At 37.1% G+C, this 15,184-nt stretch overlaps 1 protein-coding gene across 1 annotated transcript; it reads right to left on the bottom strand.

The window, feature by feature from the left end:
• Positions 1-11,141: 11,141 nt before the first annotated feature.
• On the bottom strand, positions 11,142-13,247 carry LOC121421894. Its single transcript, XM_041616695.1, has one exon. It carries the CDS (start codon positions 13,245-13,247, stop codon positions 11,142-11,144), a length of 2,106 nt encoding a protein of 701 aa, XP_041472629.1.
• Positions 13,248-15,184: the final 1,937 nt, after the last annotated feature.

Genomic DNA, 15,184 nt, shown 5'->3' with positions numbered 1-15,184 from the left:
TGAAATGTCATAACTTTCTTATTTCACATCCGATTTTGATGAAATTTTCAGCATTGCGCTTGTCTGATTTTTCTCTATTGATTCAAACCAACATTTTTCTGAGGTGGACTTGACCTTTAATATTTCGTTTTTTTCATGTTGTTAACCATTCTTTAAAAATAAGCCACAAAGCAACTTTACCAATACTTAAGTTTTTATTATTTAATCATATATTTTATTTGTTTCCATTTTCTTAAATCGGTAGTTACAACTCAGTGTATAAATAAAATACTTTCTCCTTATAATTGTTTTGTTTTGTATTGTATATTTTTCAGCTGTTCTGGAAATTATAGTTGTCAGTGTTAGCATTGCTGTATATCTTTTGCTAGAAAGAATAATTCTATGTTAGTTAAATGGCCTATCTTTCTTTACATCACAAATGCCACAAAAATGAAAGTACTAAGAAGTTAGCCAAATTAAATTAGAATGTGTAATATCAATAGTAGGCCTTCAGTATTTGTATGCGTTTTTTCTTCAAATCTATGTTATGTCGGTGTGTTTGTTAATTGCTTTATGACTTAAGCCTGTTGAATGGCGAAGATTAAATTGCACATTTTTAATATCTGTTAACATGTTTAAAGCCAGTATATCGGAACACGCCACCTGTATAAAGATATTGTAATAAACACGTCAAATTTGAAAATAAATTCATGTGATATTGTCTGTTAATTCTTAAAATATCTATAATTTTTACGATTCAATGTGCTCAAGTTCAGATTCAGATAAAATTATGGTTCACAGTCAACTTTGGTCAATCATGTTAAATAATGAAAAGGGAATCGCAAAACATAAAAATCAATAATGGAACGTTGTAACTCAAGTCACAATTCCTTTTCGGTGACGACCTCTACTTGTAAAAAACATTATAGTTTAATATTAAATAGCCACAGTTCGCCTCGAGTGTTCCTTTATTGTAAAACCTCGAACTTCGAATGAGATGATAATGGTTACGTGGCGCGTGGGCCCGTATCGTCTCAATTGTGTTCATACATTTTTTTTGCTCTCGCGCTTGGTTTGTTTTGTGTCATCGGAAGTAACATTGATTTCGCGCAAGTGTTGTTGCAACGTGTTGCTTTAATCATTTAAATTATGGGACTAATTGAAACAATGAGATAACCCAACGCCCCCCCCAAAAAAAATGAAATAATTGATAATTTTAAAAAAATGAACAAATAAATATTAAATGAAAATAAATGTATTGAAAAAAATAAAATGAGCAATAAAAAAATGAAATATGAAAATAGAAAAATAAACAAAAAATAAAAAGAATGAGGGAGAAAAAAGTAAAAATAAACAGAAAAGTAGAACTGCAGTAATTATTAATTTTCTCTGAATAATCAGTATTTTGTCACAGACTTTCGACATCCCCTTTTCTAGCCATTAGAATTCCATAAAGTTGTACAGAAAAGCAAATGGGTAAGTGGGTCGCTACATTGTTAACACGCAAAATATGTATATATGCCTACCACAGAATGGATGGGGTAGATAAGAGTAAATTAATGGGAAAGAAAATAAGAAAAAACGGAGCCCTTAGCCCTTTAAAATTTCATCTTTACTGTCACTAAGAGGGAAAACTCATACTCGATGATTGCTTTGTAGTCTGCGTTTTGTATGGTATACTACAGTTTGCAAACTTGCAGGTAATGGATCGGGATCCACACACACCCCATCCACATGAAAACACGCACCCTTTTTCTTGGTTTAAATTTATGTTATCTTTCTCCCTATTGACCCCCCCCCCCCAAAAAAAAAAAATATAGTATTACATGAAATCATATATCATAACAATAAAAAAAAGAACACCCCTCCACACCCCCACACACATATACACACACACACACCCTCTCACGCTCACCCAAACTGCGCCATTTTGTTAACGAACCGTCGGATATACATTGATCTAAGTGAAAGCCTTGCACCACCTCGACAATGCAAATTGAAAGTAATATACGATGTCTACAATGTCATATTCAAAGTCGTATAACGCAGGAAAAACTAAACTAGAACAATTCTGTTTATCAGTCGAAAAGCTCTGTTTTTCAAGAGAAAAACTAAGTTTATCAAAAAAACTATGTTTATCGCTTGAAAAACTGAGTTTATCGCCTTTATGGGTCAAATGGCTTGCCATATCGTCGACAATGCAAAAGGAAGGCAATACGATGTCTACAGTGTCATCAAAGTCGTATAACGCACGAAAAAACTACTCAGTTTTTTTTTAATTATCCTGCCTCTTGTCAATCCGCTTGTATACCAGTATTCTTTTTTTTCTCAAAATGTCACACACCTTTGAGTTGGTATCTGGAATGCTTCTAGAGAGTAAGGAGTATCACGAGCGAGAGCGCCATTTTTACGACTTCATGTCTCGCTTTCCTGACTCCTCATCCCTCTCACCGATCAACCTACACACACATGGTAATGTTCAATTTTCATTTATACTTGCTATCAGTTCTAAAAGAATAATAAGTTATGATAATATAATAACGTTTTATTTACCCATGGTAATTAAAGGTAGACAATTCAGTTGGGAAACTGCTATACCAGCGGGCCCTGCACAACATGATAAGTTATTATTTTCTGTATCCACTCTAAACGCTGAGCGCCTATAAGACGGCAAACGGTTCCATTATCAAGTCTTCGGGCAGGGATCAAACACACGACCTAACAGCGTTCATGAGGCGGGTACTCTGTACCACGTTACCAACGTGCCGGTTAGTATATTACTATCATAACAGCTCGCGAATAATGTGAATTCGAATTTCGGGGGAACAAATGTTGTTTTTATGTTCACTGTCTGGTCTCATAGGACCAAGACTGGAGACGAAAGTAAAATGGACAAATTGGAACTTTGTAAGCTACAAGGAAAGCAACGTCAGTTTCATGCCACTTACCAGCTGAGTACTATACCGTAAAATTAAAATCATCGTAGCTGGAAAGTTTGTTTTATTGTGCTTCTTCACGACCGAATTATGTGACGCGTGACTGTGTCATAAGGGTAGAAAAGATCGACACATTTCTTGACTTCCGGATAATATAACGAATTCGATTTTTTCTACACATTATTTGGAATGGAGATAGGAATTTAGTAACCATAAATCAAACTGTAGGTTTCATCAATTCAAGTATAGAGGAAGAATTAATTATGATATTTTTATGTTGATAGAAGCAAAGAAAATTAAAGCCGTGATCTGGAAAGCAAAGCAGAAACAAAATCCATTTTTCTGTGCACAATCGTATGGGATTACGAAGCTTCTGAAACAGAATGGCGTCACTAATTTGAAGCTGGTGAAAAACACAAGAAAGCCTATTTTCAAAGCTGGATGATTGGAGCTCTTCTCAACGCGGTGAAAATGCTTACATCTTGCATTGATGTGTCTCGTAGTTTATAAGCTTTCTATTGGTAAATGATTTGTCAATTTCAGTTTTGGGTCCGGTCAGAGTATTTAATTATTAAGGGTGGAAACGTTTCTCTTATTACTCGATACTCTCTTACACAAGATTGAATACAGATCTATGTGGCTGTACCGTAATCTTACAATACACTGGGTCAGTTGCGTACCGTGGGTCACGGCATGGGGGGGGGGGGGCACCAGCAAAAAAATTGAGTCACTTAGTGAGCGCGCAAAGCGAGCCCAGTTGCCATGCAGGTATACTGAACTAATACAGACAATTTAAAGGGGAATGAAACCTTTGGAACAAATAGGCTTGTGTAGAAACAGAAAAATCAAAGAATAAGAATAAAGAAAGTTTGAGAAAAATCGGACAAATAATGAGAAAGTTATGAGCATTTGAATATTGCAATCACTAATGCTATGGAGATCCTCCTATTGGCAATGCGACAAGGATGTGTAATGTCACTGATGAACAACTTTCCCTTTGGTGGACTATAAAATACCCTCAAAATGTCTCTTTTTGCTTTTTCTTATGATGATACAAACTCTTTATCCATGATGTATTCTTAAAAAATATGTATTACATGCTCTCATGTAGAAAGAACACATGATCTATGGATAGATGTGATAAAAGAGGCAATTCAAGTGAAATATATAGTAAAGTAATGGGGAGAGTTTGATTTTTTATTTTGATTTTTCTGTTTTCACACAAGCTATCTTGTTGCAATGGTTTCATTCTCCTTTAAGGACAATGCCATTAAACGGATATTATCTCACTGGCCGAATAATGCGAGCGCGTAGCGCGAGCTGAAATTTTTGTAAATATTGACCCCCAAACAGAAAGATTTTAAGGACTCAGGAATCCATTGAGAGTATACACATCTCTCCATAGTCATCTAATGCAAGTGTCAATAAGCGCTTGCTGATTTTGTTAGAATTACATCTAAACATGCACATAAAGCACTTGTAATCATGATTAACATACCCATGACACTAGTCAAATCTTGCGAGCGCGAAACGCGAGCTGAAAATTTAGGAAATTCAGACCTGAAGAGGGGCATTTTTACGGCTTGTTTGTAGGACTTCACGGAGACCATACGAAGTTCACCAACCGCATAATGCGAGCGCGAAGCGCGAGCTGAAAATGTTTTATATTCAGATCAGAACAATTTAAAGGACTGATTCTAGGAATTCATGATGGAGAGCAGACATATTTCACCAATCCACTTCTGCGAACGTAAGCACGGACAGGATCACTTTAATCACTTTAAGTAGTCATGAAAAAGAAGCATACTATTGTACATAAAACAATAATAACTCGAAGTGCGAGGAAATATATTTGGCAGTTTGGTGTATATTGACTTGAAAACTGGAGGTTTTAGTATAATAGGATTATATATCTAAAAAACAGACAATGCGAGCACCAGGAACAATGAAGACATAGGCCCTATGCAAATTATGTTTCTTAAAGTTATGAAAAAATGTTTCTTATGTAATATAACATAACATAATTATGATACAATATAACATTATAATGAACAATAATGTCTTCTTTCCCACTACGTTTCTTTTCCTTTCTCCCTCTTTTTCTCCTTTTCCCCGTTTTTTTTGTCAGCCGATTGTGGGGGGGGGGGCACATGCCCCATGCCCCCCCCCCCGTAGTTACGCCACTGCACTGGGTGATGATCGATCCAAATGCAGGCATCCTCGAAGGCACAAGGGCCAATCAAAAATATTCACAGACACGCACAATGAGTACTGGTCCCTCTTGAACCCTAAAACAATGGTGTTATATGATCTTTGTAGGTTTGCATGGTGGAGTTTATAACGTGGAGAAGGTTTACGGTTCACCATGGGTAATAAGACTTAGAATATCTTACTGTGTAATGTTCTAAATCAAAGGCATGCTAAATCATCGTACGAATACCTATGTTCAAATCTGTGACTATGCTATCATTCTTCTTAGAATAAAAGCGAATTTGATATCCAGTCGTAATGACGTCATAGCAATCGTACGATTGGCTACGATTTGAAACTAATTTGGCCTCAACTCCGAAATAAAGGCTTGCAATCTTATATTAGTATTCGTTCAATTAATTTAAACCGCAAATAAAATATGTTCCATTCACATTTTCAGAAAATGAGCAATATGCGATTTGTTCCAAAATCGGATCGCGAACAGTCGTAAGGTGTGCGGTGGCCTATATGAAGAAGGGAAGGAAATACAGGCAGAAAGATTGAAATGGAAAGACGAGATAGGATGAAAAAAGAAATTAGAAGTATTATTTTCTTGAAATTGATTGAAGTCCTGAAACTCTGAGTAACCTCTCTTCACTTCAGCCTGCTACTACTCAAACCATCGCTACTAAAGCCATATTCAGCTCATCTCATCTGGTTTACACTCCTTTTCAGGACTTCACTCACTTTCAAGAAAAGAATACTTCTAGTTTTCTCTTTTCATCCTATCTTGTCTTTCCATTTCAATCTTTCTGCCTGTTTTTCCTTCCATTCTTCATATAACACAGGGTGAACCTTATTACCTTCTCTACAATGCTGTTATGTCGGAATAATGTCATGAAATATGTTAAGAGGATCCAGCACGTATAGGCATTGGCGGCGGAAGCCAAAAAATTTAGAGTGTCCACCTGAAATTTTGGAATGGACACATGTAAAAAATTGGACAAGCGCCAAAAAATTTTTTGACAAGCAAAAAAAATTAATAAAAAAAATAAAAGGTCATCAACCTAAATTTTAGGGGGGGGGGGACAACACACGTTTCAGGGGGGGTTCACGTGAATTTAGGGGGACGCAGGAAAAAAATTGACAAGCACAAAAAAAATTTAGGGGGGAACGTCCCCCCCCCCCCCCCCCGCTTCCGCCGCCTATGCGTATAGGCTATGTTCCGTCACGCACTGAAAGTCTCACAAGGATTTTTAATTTTCTTGAACATGTTGAAGATGCAAGATTCTGTCGTACCTGTATAGAGCTTGCGCGAACTTTCATTTAATTTTTGTTCTGTGGCAGAATCTAAATAATAGCTCCGCCTTTACTGACATTGTCTGTTAACTTCAATCGTAGGCTGTATTAAGATGTTAATACACTCTTGTGTTTAATTTTTGTTCCAGATGATACACAGGAATACTAACATGCCTTGCAAAGTTGGTACAGTACTCATTGCATCGATGGGTATGTATTGAGATATTTTTCTATACACACCAAAAACTGTGGTGTTAATCGGTGTACATAGAGGACCACACCAGTTATTTTACACCGGTGTTAAATTGACAGTGTTAGTTTAACACCTACAGGTATTATTTCAACACCTTTGGTTGTTACATTTACAAAATTGTGTGTTATGTTTCATCTATAGGGTGTGATTTTAACACCTCAGGGTGTGGTCCTCTATTAACACCAACTGGTGTCAGTTTTAACACCATAGTTTTTACAGTGTACATTATACACTTGATTGTTTTTATAGTCGACGCGGACAAAATAGGATTATTCATCTTTTTCATAAAAAGGGCTATATTCATTTTTTTTATCTAAAGCTATGAGACAGACTCCTCCATCTTTTATTTTTCATCCCCGACCGCTCACACTTGATCTCCGCCGCAAAACAGTCTTAGACACAGCACTCCTGGCCGTGAAGAGAATATACGAATTATATGAGTGTTGTCACAACTATTGGCTAAAACGGTAGTGAATAGCAGCATGGACCTAATAGGTCCATGATCATGATGATAGCAGTCATTCTTCTGTACGTGTACCTTTATTCGCGCGTGGGGACTATTCCTAGAGATTTCATCAATGAAATCAGGTGTGCCCTATTGATTCAGCACCCAAAAATGTTCTCCCCTCCAAAAGTTGTTCCCGAACCATTCAATAGAAAGACGGAGGAGAAGTTCAAAAGAACTGTTAAGAGCGACATGGACAATTTTCACTAATTGTCTGCACGGAGTTCAAGTTATAACATTCCCAAATTTCCGTTTTCCACAGTATATGTATGGCTTTTCATCTCATCGGAAGGATTCATCGGAATTAATGCGTGTAGATCAAAAGGTTTAGGCCTTAACTACACCCTACCAATGTTCAACGAATGTAAGAAGACATTATACAATGGAGCTATGATACACACCGTCCCAAAACTCATCCATTCTCATTTCTCCGCGAGTGAAGGCAGCTGCTCCGGAAGGAAAATCAGATGGGGGATTCCTTCCGGTCAAAGGGCGTGCAGAATTCCTGGTAATAATAATTTAAAAAATGGAGGTAGAGGTGCAGTGGTCAAGTGGTCCAAGGTGCCTGGCTATGGAAAGTTCGGGGTTCGATCCCCGGCCGTGGCCCCTTGAGCAAGGCATTAAATCGACAATGCTCTTTATCCTGCATTCAAATGAATCAAAATGCTATACTGTACGCATTCTTGGTAGCTAGGTGTGCACTTGTTTAAAAAAAATAACAGAAATATGAAAGAATATAACATGGTATGCGAATAGGCCTGACAAAGACAAAATGGCGCCTGTGTGGTCACACATGGGGGATTTTGGATAATGAAATATTAGGTGCACAATTTGGGGATCTGGGCACAACATGTCTACCAAATTTGGTAGAATTTAGATGAGCGACGGGCCTGGGCAGGACCAACAAATGTTGTGTAATATATGGGATTTTGGCAAAAGAAAAAAGATGATTATGGAATAGGAATAGTGACGAAGAACAACAGTCATTTGGCGTCAAGGCAATAACAGTTCGTGACATTTGGGCCCTTTTCAGGCAATCATAATTTTAAGAAAGCCCATCTTGCTTGAAATTTGTTCAGTGAATTATTGTTCGGGGTTAATGGTCTTTTTCTCTCCGTAAAGTTTATGAAACGACGATAATGTCACGATCGAAGTTCGGAAGAAGAGTTTATTTTTTGTCTCATCAAATTTTCCATTTTTGGTCGCAGCTTTTTTTATCATGATAGCTAATAGTAAGTTTATAATAATAATACTAATGATAATAGGCATTTATATGGCGCCATCTAGCTAGAAATATTCTATTCCAAGGCGCGTTGTTATTATAGGTTTTCCCGTCCAATTTCGTCAAAATTTCAACCGATTTAATGATGTAATAATTCAATTTGCAACTTATTTGATTGACCTATAAGATCAGCATTTAAATAGCCAAATACTTAATTCAATTTAATTCTACTGGCACGCGATTTCATAGTTATTTCATTTAAACATTTATAAAGAACGATCAAATTGAAATAGCTGAGTAGTGTTTTCAAATTCGCACCGGCACCTTCCTTGCGAACGTTTGGGAATTCAAAATAATTAATATGCAATCACTTACAAGATATGGACAGTGTTTTTCAATGTTGTTTTTTATACTTCTTTTGAATAATCATGGAAATGGGTTTTACTCCTAAATTTTGCTGAATTTTACATCTGACAGACCATCATCGGAACAACTCGTTTTTGTTCCACTTTCATAACTCGAGACTGTGGTCAATTCCATGATACCCATCCCTTCCCCAAAACGATTTAAATTATGTAAAATACAAAAGAACAAGATGATGAAGAAAAAATACCTACCATTGGCATACCACTCAATGGCGGATCCGGGGGAGGGCACAGCCGACTCGTGCCTCCCCCCCCCCCTTTTTAGAGGCACAATTTTTTTTTCGTGGACGAAATACCCTTATTCTTTAGTTAACAACCTTTTTTTTACTCGTCAAATTCCTCCGGAAAATGTGCCCCCTTTGGGGGAAATCCTGGATCCGCCCCTGCACCCACTCATCAATCACTAAAAGAATAAGCGTTTACAACAATATCATGTAAGTGTTACGTGAATTACCTCTTTATCAAACATAATGGATTAAAATGATTCTAACTGAAAAGATCAGCAAAAAATAGAAATATAGGGTAAAGTTTGAAAAAAAAATGAATACAGAAACTTTATCAGAATTTGGAAGTTTAAAGTGCAGATATGTGTGCCAATAAATGAAATTGAAAATGGTGTTTCAGGCGAAATTAAATGACACCTTAGGGCCATTAATTTGAACGAGCTTCTCTCTGAATTGAATTTCTACAAAATTCAAAGGAATGATATAGAACGGAATTAAATGCTAAATGAATGAAAATGAACTATGTGTGCAGAGGGTGGGCGAAATATTTCGAATTTGAACGTCCTTTCATTAATTTAATTGCAACTCTAATGAAATTGGACGGGAAAACCTATATTATTACCCCAGCTTTAGCTCGAGCTGCCTCTCAGCGCTCATGCATTCAAGGAATTAATCCTGCCGGGTACCCATTCACCTCACCTGGGTCGAGTGCAGCACAATGTGGATAAATTTCTTGCTGAAGAAAATTACGCCATGGCTGGGATTCGAACCCACGACCCTCTGTTTCAAAGTCAGAAGACTTATCCACTGGGCCACAACGCTCCATCATCATATCATATCATATATATCATATTTTTGCCTAGGATCAATAACTGTCAAGTACCATTCCGCTCAGTCTCCGGAAGAAATGACTATGAAATTAGGAGAAGAACTAAAGGCACTCGTCTTTGTTTCTCTCCCGGCTTTGTCGTTCCTTTTTGTACTTCTCGTGCAGTGATTTTGCTACCACTCGATCAATTCCAGTATTGATAATAAGAAAATACATTCTGTGCTTAAATCCCTGCTAAAGTTATGGTAAAGGATCTATAAAGAGAATGAGACTCGAATGTATTAAACTGTGGCAATCAATTTTTGTGTCTTTAGTTGGTGTTTTTTTCTTCTAAAATTCAAATTGCAGTGGCATTGTTTTGTATTTTCTTAAACAAAATTTGAATTTTAAAGCACTTATATCTTAAAAATCTAGTGATTGGATATTGAAAAGCTAAAGAAAATGATTATTTACTGAATTTTCCAGCACACTCCATGAAATGGAAGAGTTTTTACATAAAAGGTAAAAGGTATTAAAAACGCAAATATTTTTTTTTTGATTGGGCAGACGATTATGACGATCAAATTGAATTTTCCATCATGGAATGTCCGACAATATTTATTTTCAAACGCACTTTCAGTTAATATCTTCTACAATATAACTTTTTAGGGCGACACATTAATACAATCTTCTCATGAAATAGTCATAAAGGTGTCACGACATTTGCTCTGTGTCTATTGCTCCGGGCTTAATTTTGTCTAACATGTAGGGTTAGGGTTTCAATAGGTTTTTAGGTTAGCTTTAGGATAGGGTGTAGTGTTAAAGTTAAATGGATGGTCCAGGCTGAAAATATGTGTAAATCAATAAATAGAGTAGAATTCACTGAGCAAAATGCCGAAAATTTCATCAAAAACGGATGAAAAATAACAGAGTTATTTAATTCTAAAGTTTAGCAATATTTTGTGAAAACAGTCGTCATGAATATTCATTAGGTGGGCTGATGATGTCACATCTCCACTTGTTCTTTTGTATTTTATGATATGAAATTAGGTTTATTCATTTTTTTCCTACAAGAACTACAAAAATTGTATTGATAACTGATTTAGTGCATTAGATATTTATTGCTGCAACTGATTCATTGTAAGTGAGACATATTATTCACACCAGTATGAAATAATGAAAAAAAATATGATTTTATGTAATAACATAAGAAAACAGAAAGTGGAGATGTGACATCATCAGCCCATCTAATGAATATTCAAGACGACTGTTTTCACAAAATATTGCTAAACGTTAAACTTCAATATCTGTGACGTACAACCCCTGACACCATCGACGACAGAACTAGCCAAGTCCATCCCAGAATGGTTCGAACTGCGTAAACCTCACCAGGCTTACCTGCTCTGACTTCAAGCGGCATCAACGCCTGAGGTACATCTTGCCCAATTATCATTGTGACCTGGCTTTTACTTATCTCTGGAAAGGCAAGATCCTTCAAGTGTGAACTATTGGATATGTCGGCCTCTGTCGCCATATTAGAGATGCTAATGTTCAAGTCAGGACGAGTAAATACCCTCACGTCTAACTCTGTATCCGAAGCATATCCCATGACTTTCAGATTCACTGCATCACATCTCATCTGGCTGTTTCTGTTCTGTAGGGTAGATACAGATAGAATCTTACTTCTGCCTTTAGCTTGAAGCACCTCTTGTAACTCCTTCAGACAAAAGGAAGTGGTCGAGCCAGAGTCCAGGAGTGCAAATGTCTCTACGATTATGTCTCCATCTGTAGCTCGTACCTTGACAGGCACAATAGGAAGAGCCACTCGAAATCCTCCGGCCCCTCTGACTTCACTGCTTGTATGTGATGACAAAGATTCACCAGGCACACAGTCTTCTGTTTGAGTTGCTGAATGAGAACTATCTTTCTCTGTCTTCTTGGAAGAATTCTTGCCTTCTCTAGACCTTCCTTCACTAGATACCAGCTGCTTCCCAGTATGAAGAAACTTGGTGTGCTTCATCTTACAGCCCTTGACAGAACAGGTCCGGTTCAATGAGCACTTGGATGACATGTGCCCTGGCTGAAGACAGTTGAAACACAACCTCTGGTCTCGAGCATATTGAAATCGTTGCTCAGGATTCATTGTCTTAAACTGTGGGCAGCTGAACAATCCATGATTATCACCACAGATCATACATTTTGATGAGCTGAGAGAAGTTGAGAAGTTAGACTTTGGAGCTTGCTGGCGATGAAAGGATGAAGAAGACTTTTCTTTGGCTTTGAAGTTACGACCTTCCTTCGATCCTTGAAGCAATGTTCCATAGACAGGATCACTCATCTCATCTGCAGCATTCTTAACATATGCAACAACATCACAAATGTTTGGTGGTCTTCCCAAGTCTCTTATATGTTTCACTTCTCTTACCCACCTAGTCCTCAAGGCATAGGGTAGCCTCTCGATTACCTTCAGCAGCTCTCTCTGAGAACTCATCTCTTGAATAATACCTAGCACTCTTAGTGTCTCAGTGCACGACTGCAATTCATCAGCGAACTCTCTCAACTGCTTACAGTTACTTGTAATTATTGGGCCTTCTGTCACTCGCCTCAGCCAGGCTTCTCCTATCTTAAAACTATCTCCAAACCTCTCATCCAGAAGTTCTCTAGCCCGGACATAACCTTGGTCTGGTACCATCATCATACAGCACTGTATAACCTTCCTTGCTGCGCCCTCGCAACAACTGTACAGCCTCATTAGCTTACCGCTGCTCGACAACAAGGTATCGCCTATCATACAGTCGAATGACTGTACAAACTCATAATACTTCAGTGGATCACCATTAAACTTCATCAATTCAGCATTGGGTGAGTTGATGGATGCTAGAAGCTGCTGCTGGCTTGCTTGACCCATCTGCAAGTGTCTTAGTATCTCCATGTCAAGCTGACTCTTTGATGGAGATGTCTCCTTGGGCGTAGAAGCTGTCATCCCAACAGGATCATTCATCATCTTAGGAGACTGTTCAAGCTTATAAGGCAACGTGCTTTCATCTCCACCAACATCCTTGGCGACATCACTCTTAGCCTGAGTGGCTTTACATTTGTCCGAATCAGCAGACTGAGTCTTGAAGGCTATCACATGACTGCTAATCTTAGAGCCATTCTCGAACTGACTGTAAACTCGTCCTTCAGCCTCCATCACCTTAAGCCTTGTCTGTATTTCCAAGTCATCTTTCCTTTGCTTAAGCTTAAGCTCTTCAAGTTCCAACTCTTGTCTAAGTCTAAGAGCCTCCATTTCAGCCAAAAGGGCTGCTTTCTTTGCCATAGCTTTCACCTTGGATGAACTACTGGTAGTTGTGGCGGAGCCTTGCCCTGCTTGGCTCACCGAATCATCCGGCTGGACCTCACTCATGGTGACTGCGTTATCTTCTATAACCTTCAAGCTGATACTGAACTTGAATGTGACGTACAACCCCTGACACCATCGACGACAGAACTAGCCAAGTCCATGTACAGTACCGTGCAACTGTGTAGGTTCAGTCTGCAATTTAATATAAACAATAAACACTTGTTAAGTCAACATGTCTTGTAACAGATAGATTTTCTCACATGAATCATGAATAATTTCTTTTCCTTTTATATGCAATTAAATATCATCATGCAATAAATATCTATCTTGCTTGAAATACTAATATTTTGTTGTATCAAGTGTCATTCTTTCAATATAGCCTACGCTTACATCAGCTGTATTCTCACAACCTTCTTCGATTAAGTCAACCTATACTCAAGGCATTCTCATAAGCCTCTAGCTACCAGCTTTGAAATATCTCAACCTTGTCTGACATTTCCCCTTTTGTCTCACATGAACTACACTAATTACCATAAATGTACTCCAAACTTATACAGGCCTTTGTTTTAGTCATAGCCCTGAATACATGTATATTAACTGTAAACAAAGAACTCATAGTCACATTTTCTTGTAATTAAAAAACCCTACAAGTACTTGTTGTTGTCATACAATAAGGAATAGCGCACCCTACGACACATTAACGTACATGTAAGTGCCCACGTACCCGATTCACTATCCATTATGTAACACATATAGCGTGCACTTTCACATACACTTTCATTCACATATTGAAACTCACGATACAGTAATTTGGCACTTCAAATAATCATACTTAAATCCCATGAAATTACAATTGAATCAGTTGTATAGATAATTAAACTATTTAACTTCAAGATTAAATGCTCGTGTACTCACATCATTGGGCTTGTATGCAATTTTTAACCAAAATCAATGGCATCGTCGGGCAACAAATCAACTCCAAACTCAGAATTTTTAGCAGCACGCTTTGACAACGCCCTCACTGGCCAAACTTGTATTTCGCTTCGAAATCATCGCTTATGACGTCAGTCTCGACATTTCACACCCGTCATTCCGGCCCCTTTAAATGCGAAGCTTTACTGAGCATTTAACCGAAATTACAAAACATATATGTACCACTACTTATTAACTCCTTAAGTTCACTTAAGCTGAATTGTATACTAATGTTGCTACAAATAAATCAGATCTCATCTGCATAAAGAAAAATAATCATTTCAGCATAATACTTCTGGAACTGTATGGTAAATTCTCATACAATCTGTAAACCTTCAATATAGTCTTATTAATTATAAAAGCATTTTCAATTGGAACAAAGGTTCATAAAGCCTCAGTGCAGGTAAGAACGTCTACTCTGTAGTAATATGTAATAAACTCTCAAGATATCTATAATGAAATATTACATCACAATAACTTCGTTTAAGTTTGTTCAGTTTGACACATCAAACACCAATTAACACTTTAGAAAAACATCACCAAATTTTAAAAAATGGTATAGCAAACTCTTCAATAAATATGATAACCCTAAATCCAAATGTTTAACTTCTATGTGACAACTTATATTCACGAATGACCTTGTTATTAAACCAGTGTCAAACAATTTAACAAAGTTTAACCATGGCAACCAAGCAATTTCCATATGCATGAATAATCTCATTGACCAGGAAGTAAAATATAGATAACAACTCCATTATTAGTACCTCATACAACTCTTGTTACACTTGTTCCATTTCAATTTTCCCATATTCTTTAATGGTACTTAATCGTTTATCAAGCAAATTCTGTTTAATTTTACTAATTTCTCTAGTTAAAAAATAAAAAGCATTTTCAACAATTGCCTTATAAAATGTTAAAGAAAACACTCAAAGTTCAGAAAAATATTGAAAAAGTTTTCCTTCACTACACATTCTTTCACATGTTTAACTTTGGATATTGTAATATTTTCCAAAACTTATGCACTCAAA

The sequence above is a fragment of the Lytechinus variegatus genome, chromosome 9 (assembly GCF_018143015.1).
Source record: "Lytechinus variegatus isolate NC3 chromosome 9, Lvar_3.0, whole genome shotgun sequence".
NCBI classification, from domain to species: Eukaryota; Metazoa; Echinodermata; class Echinoidea; order Temnopleuroida; family Toxopneustidae; genus Lytechinus; species Lytechinus variegatus.
Note: the sequence above shows the minus strand (reverse complement) of the source record. Positions and strands in the feature narration are given on the sequence as shown.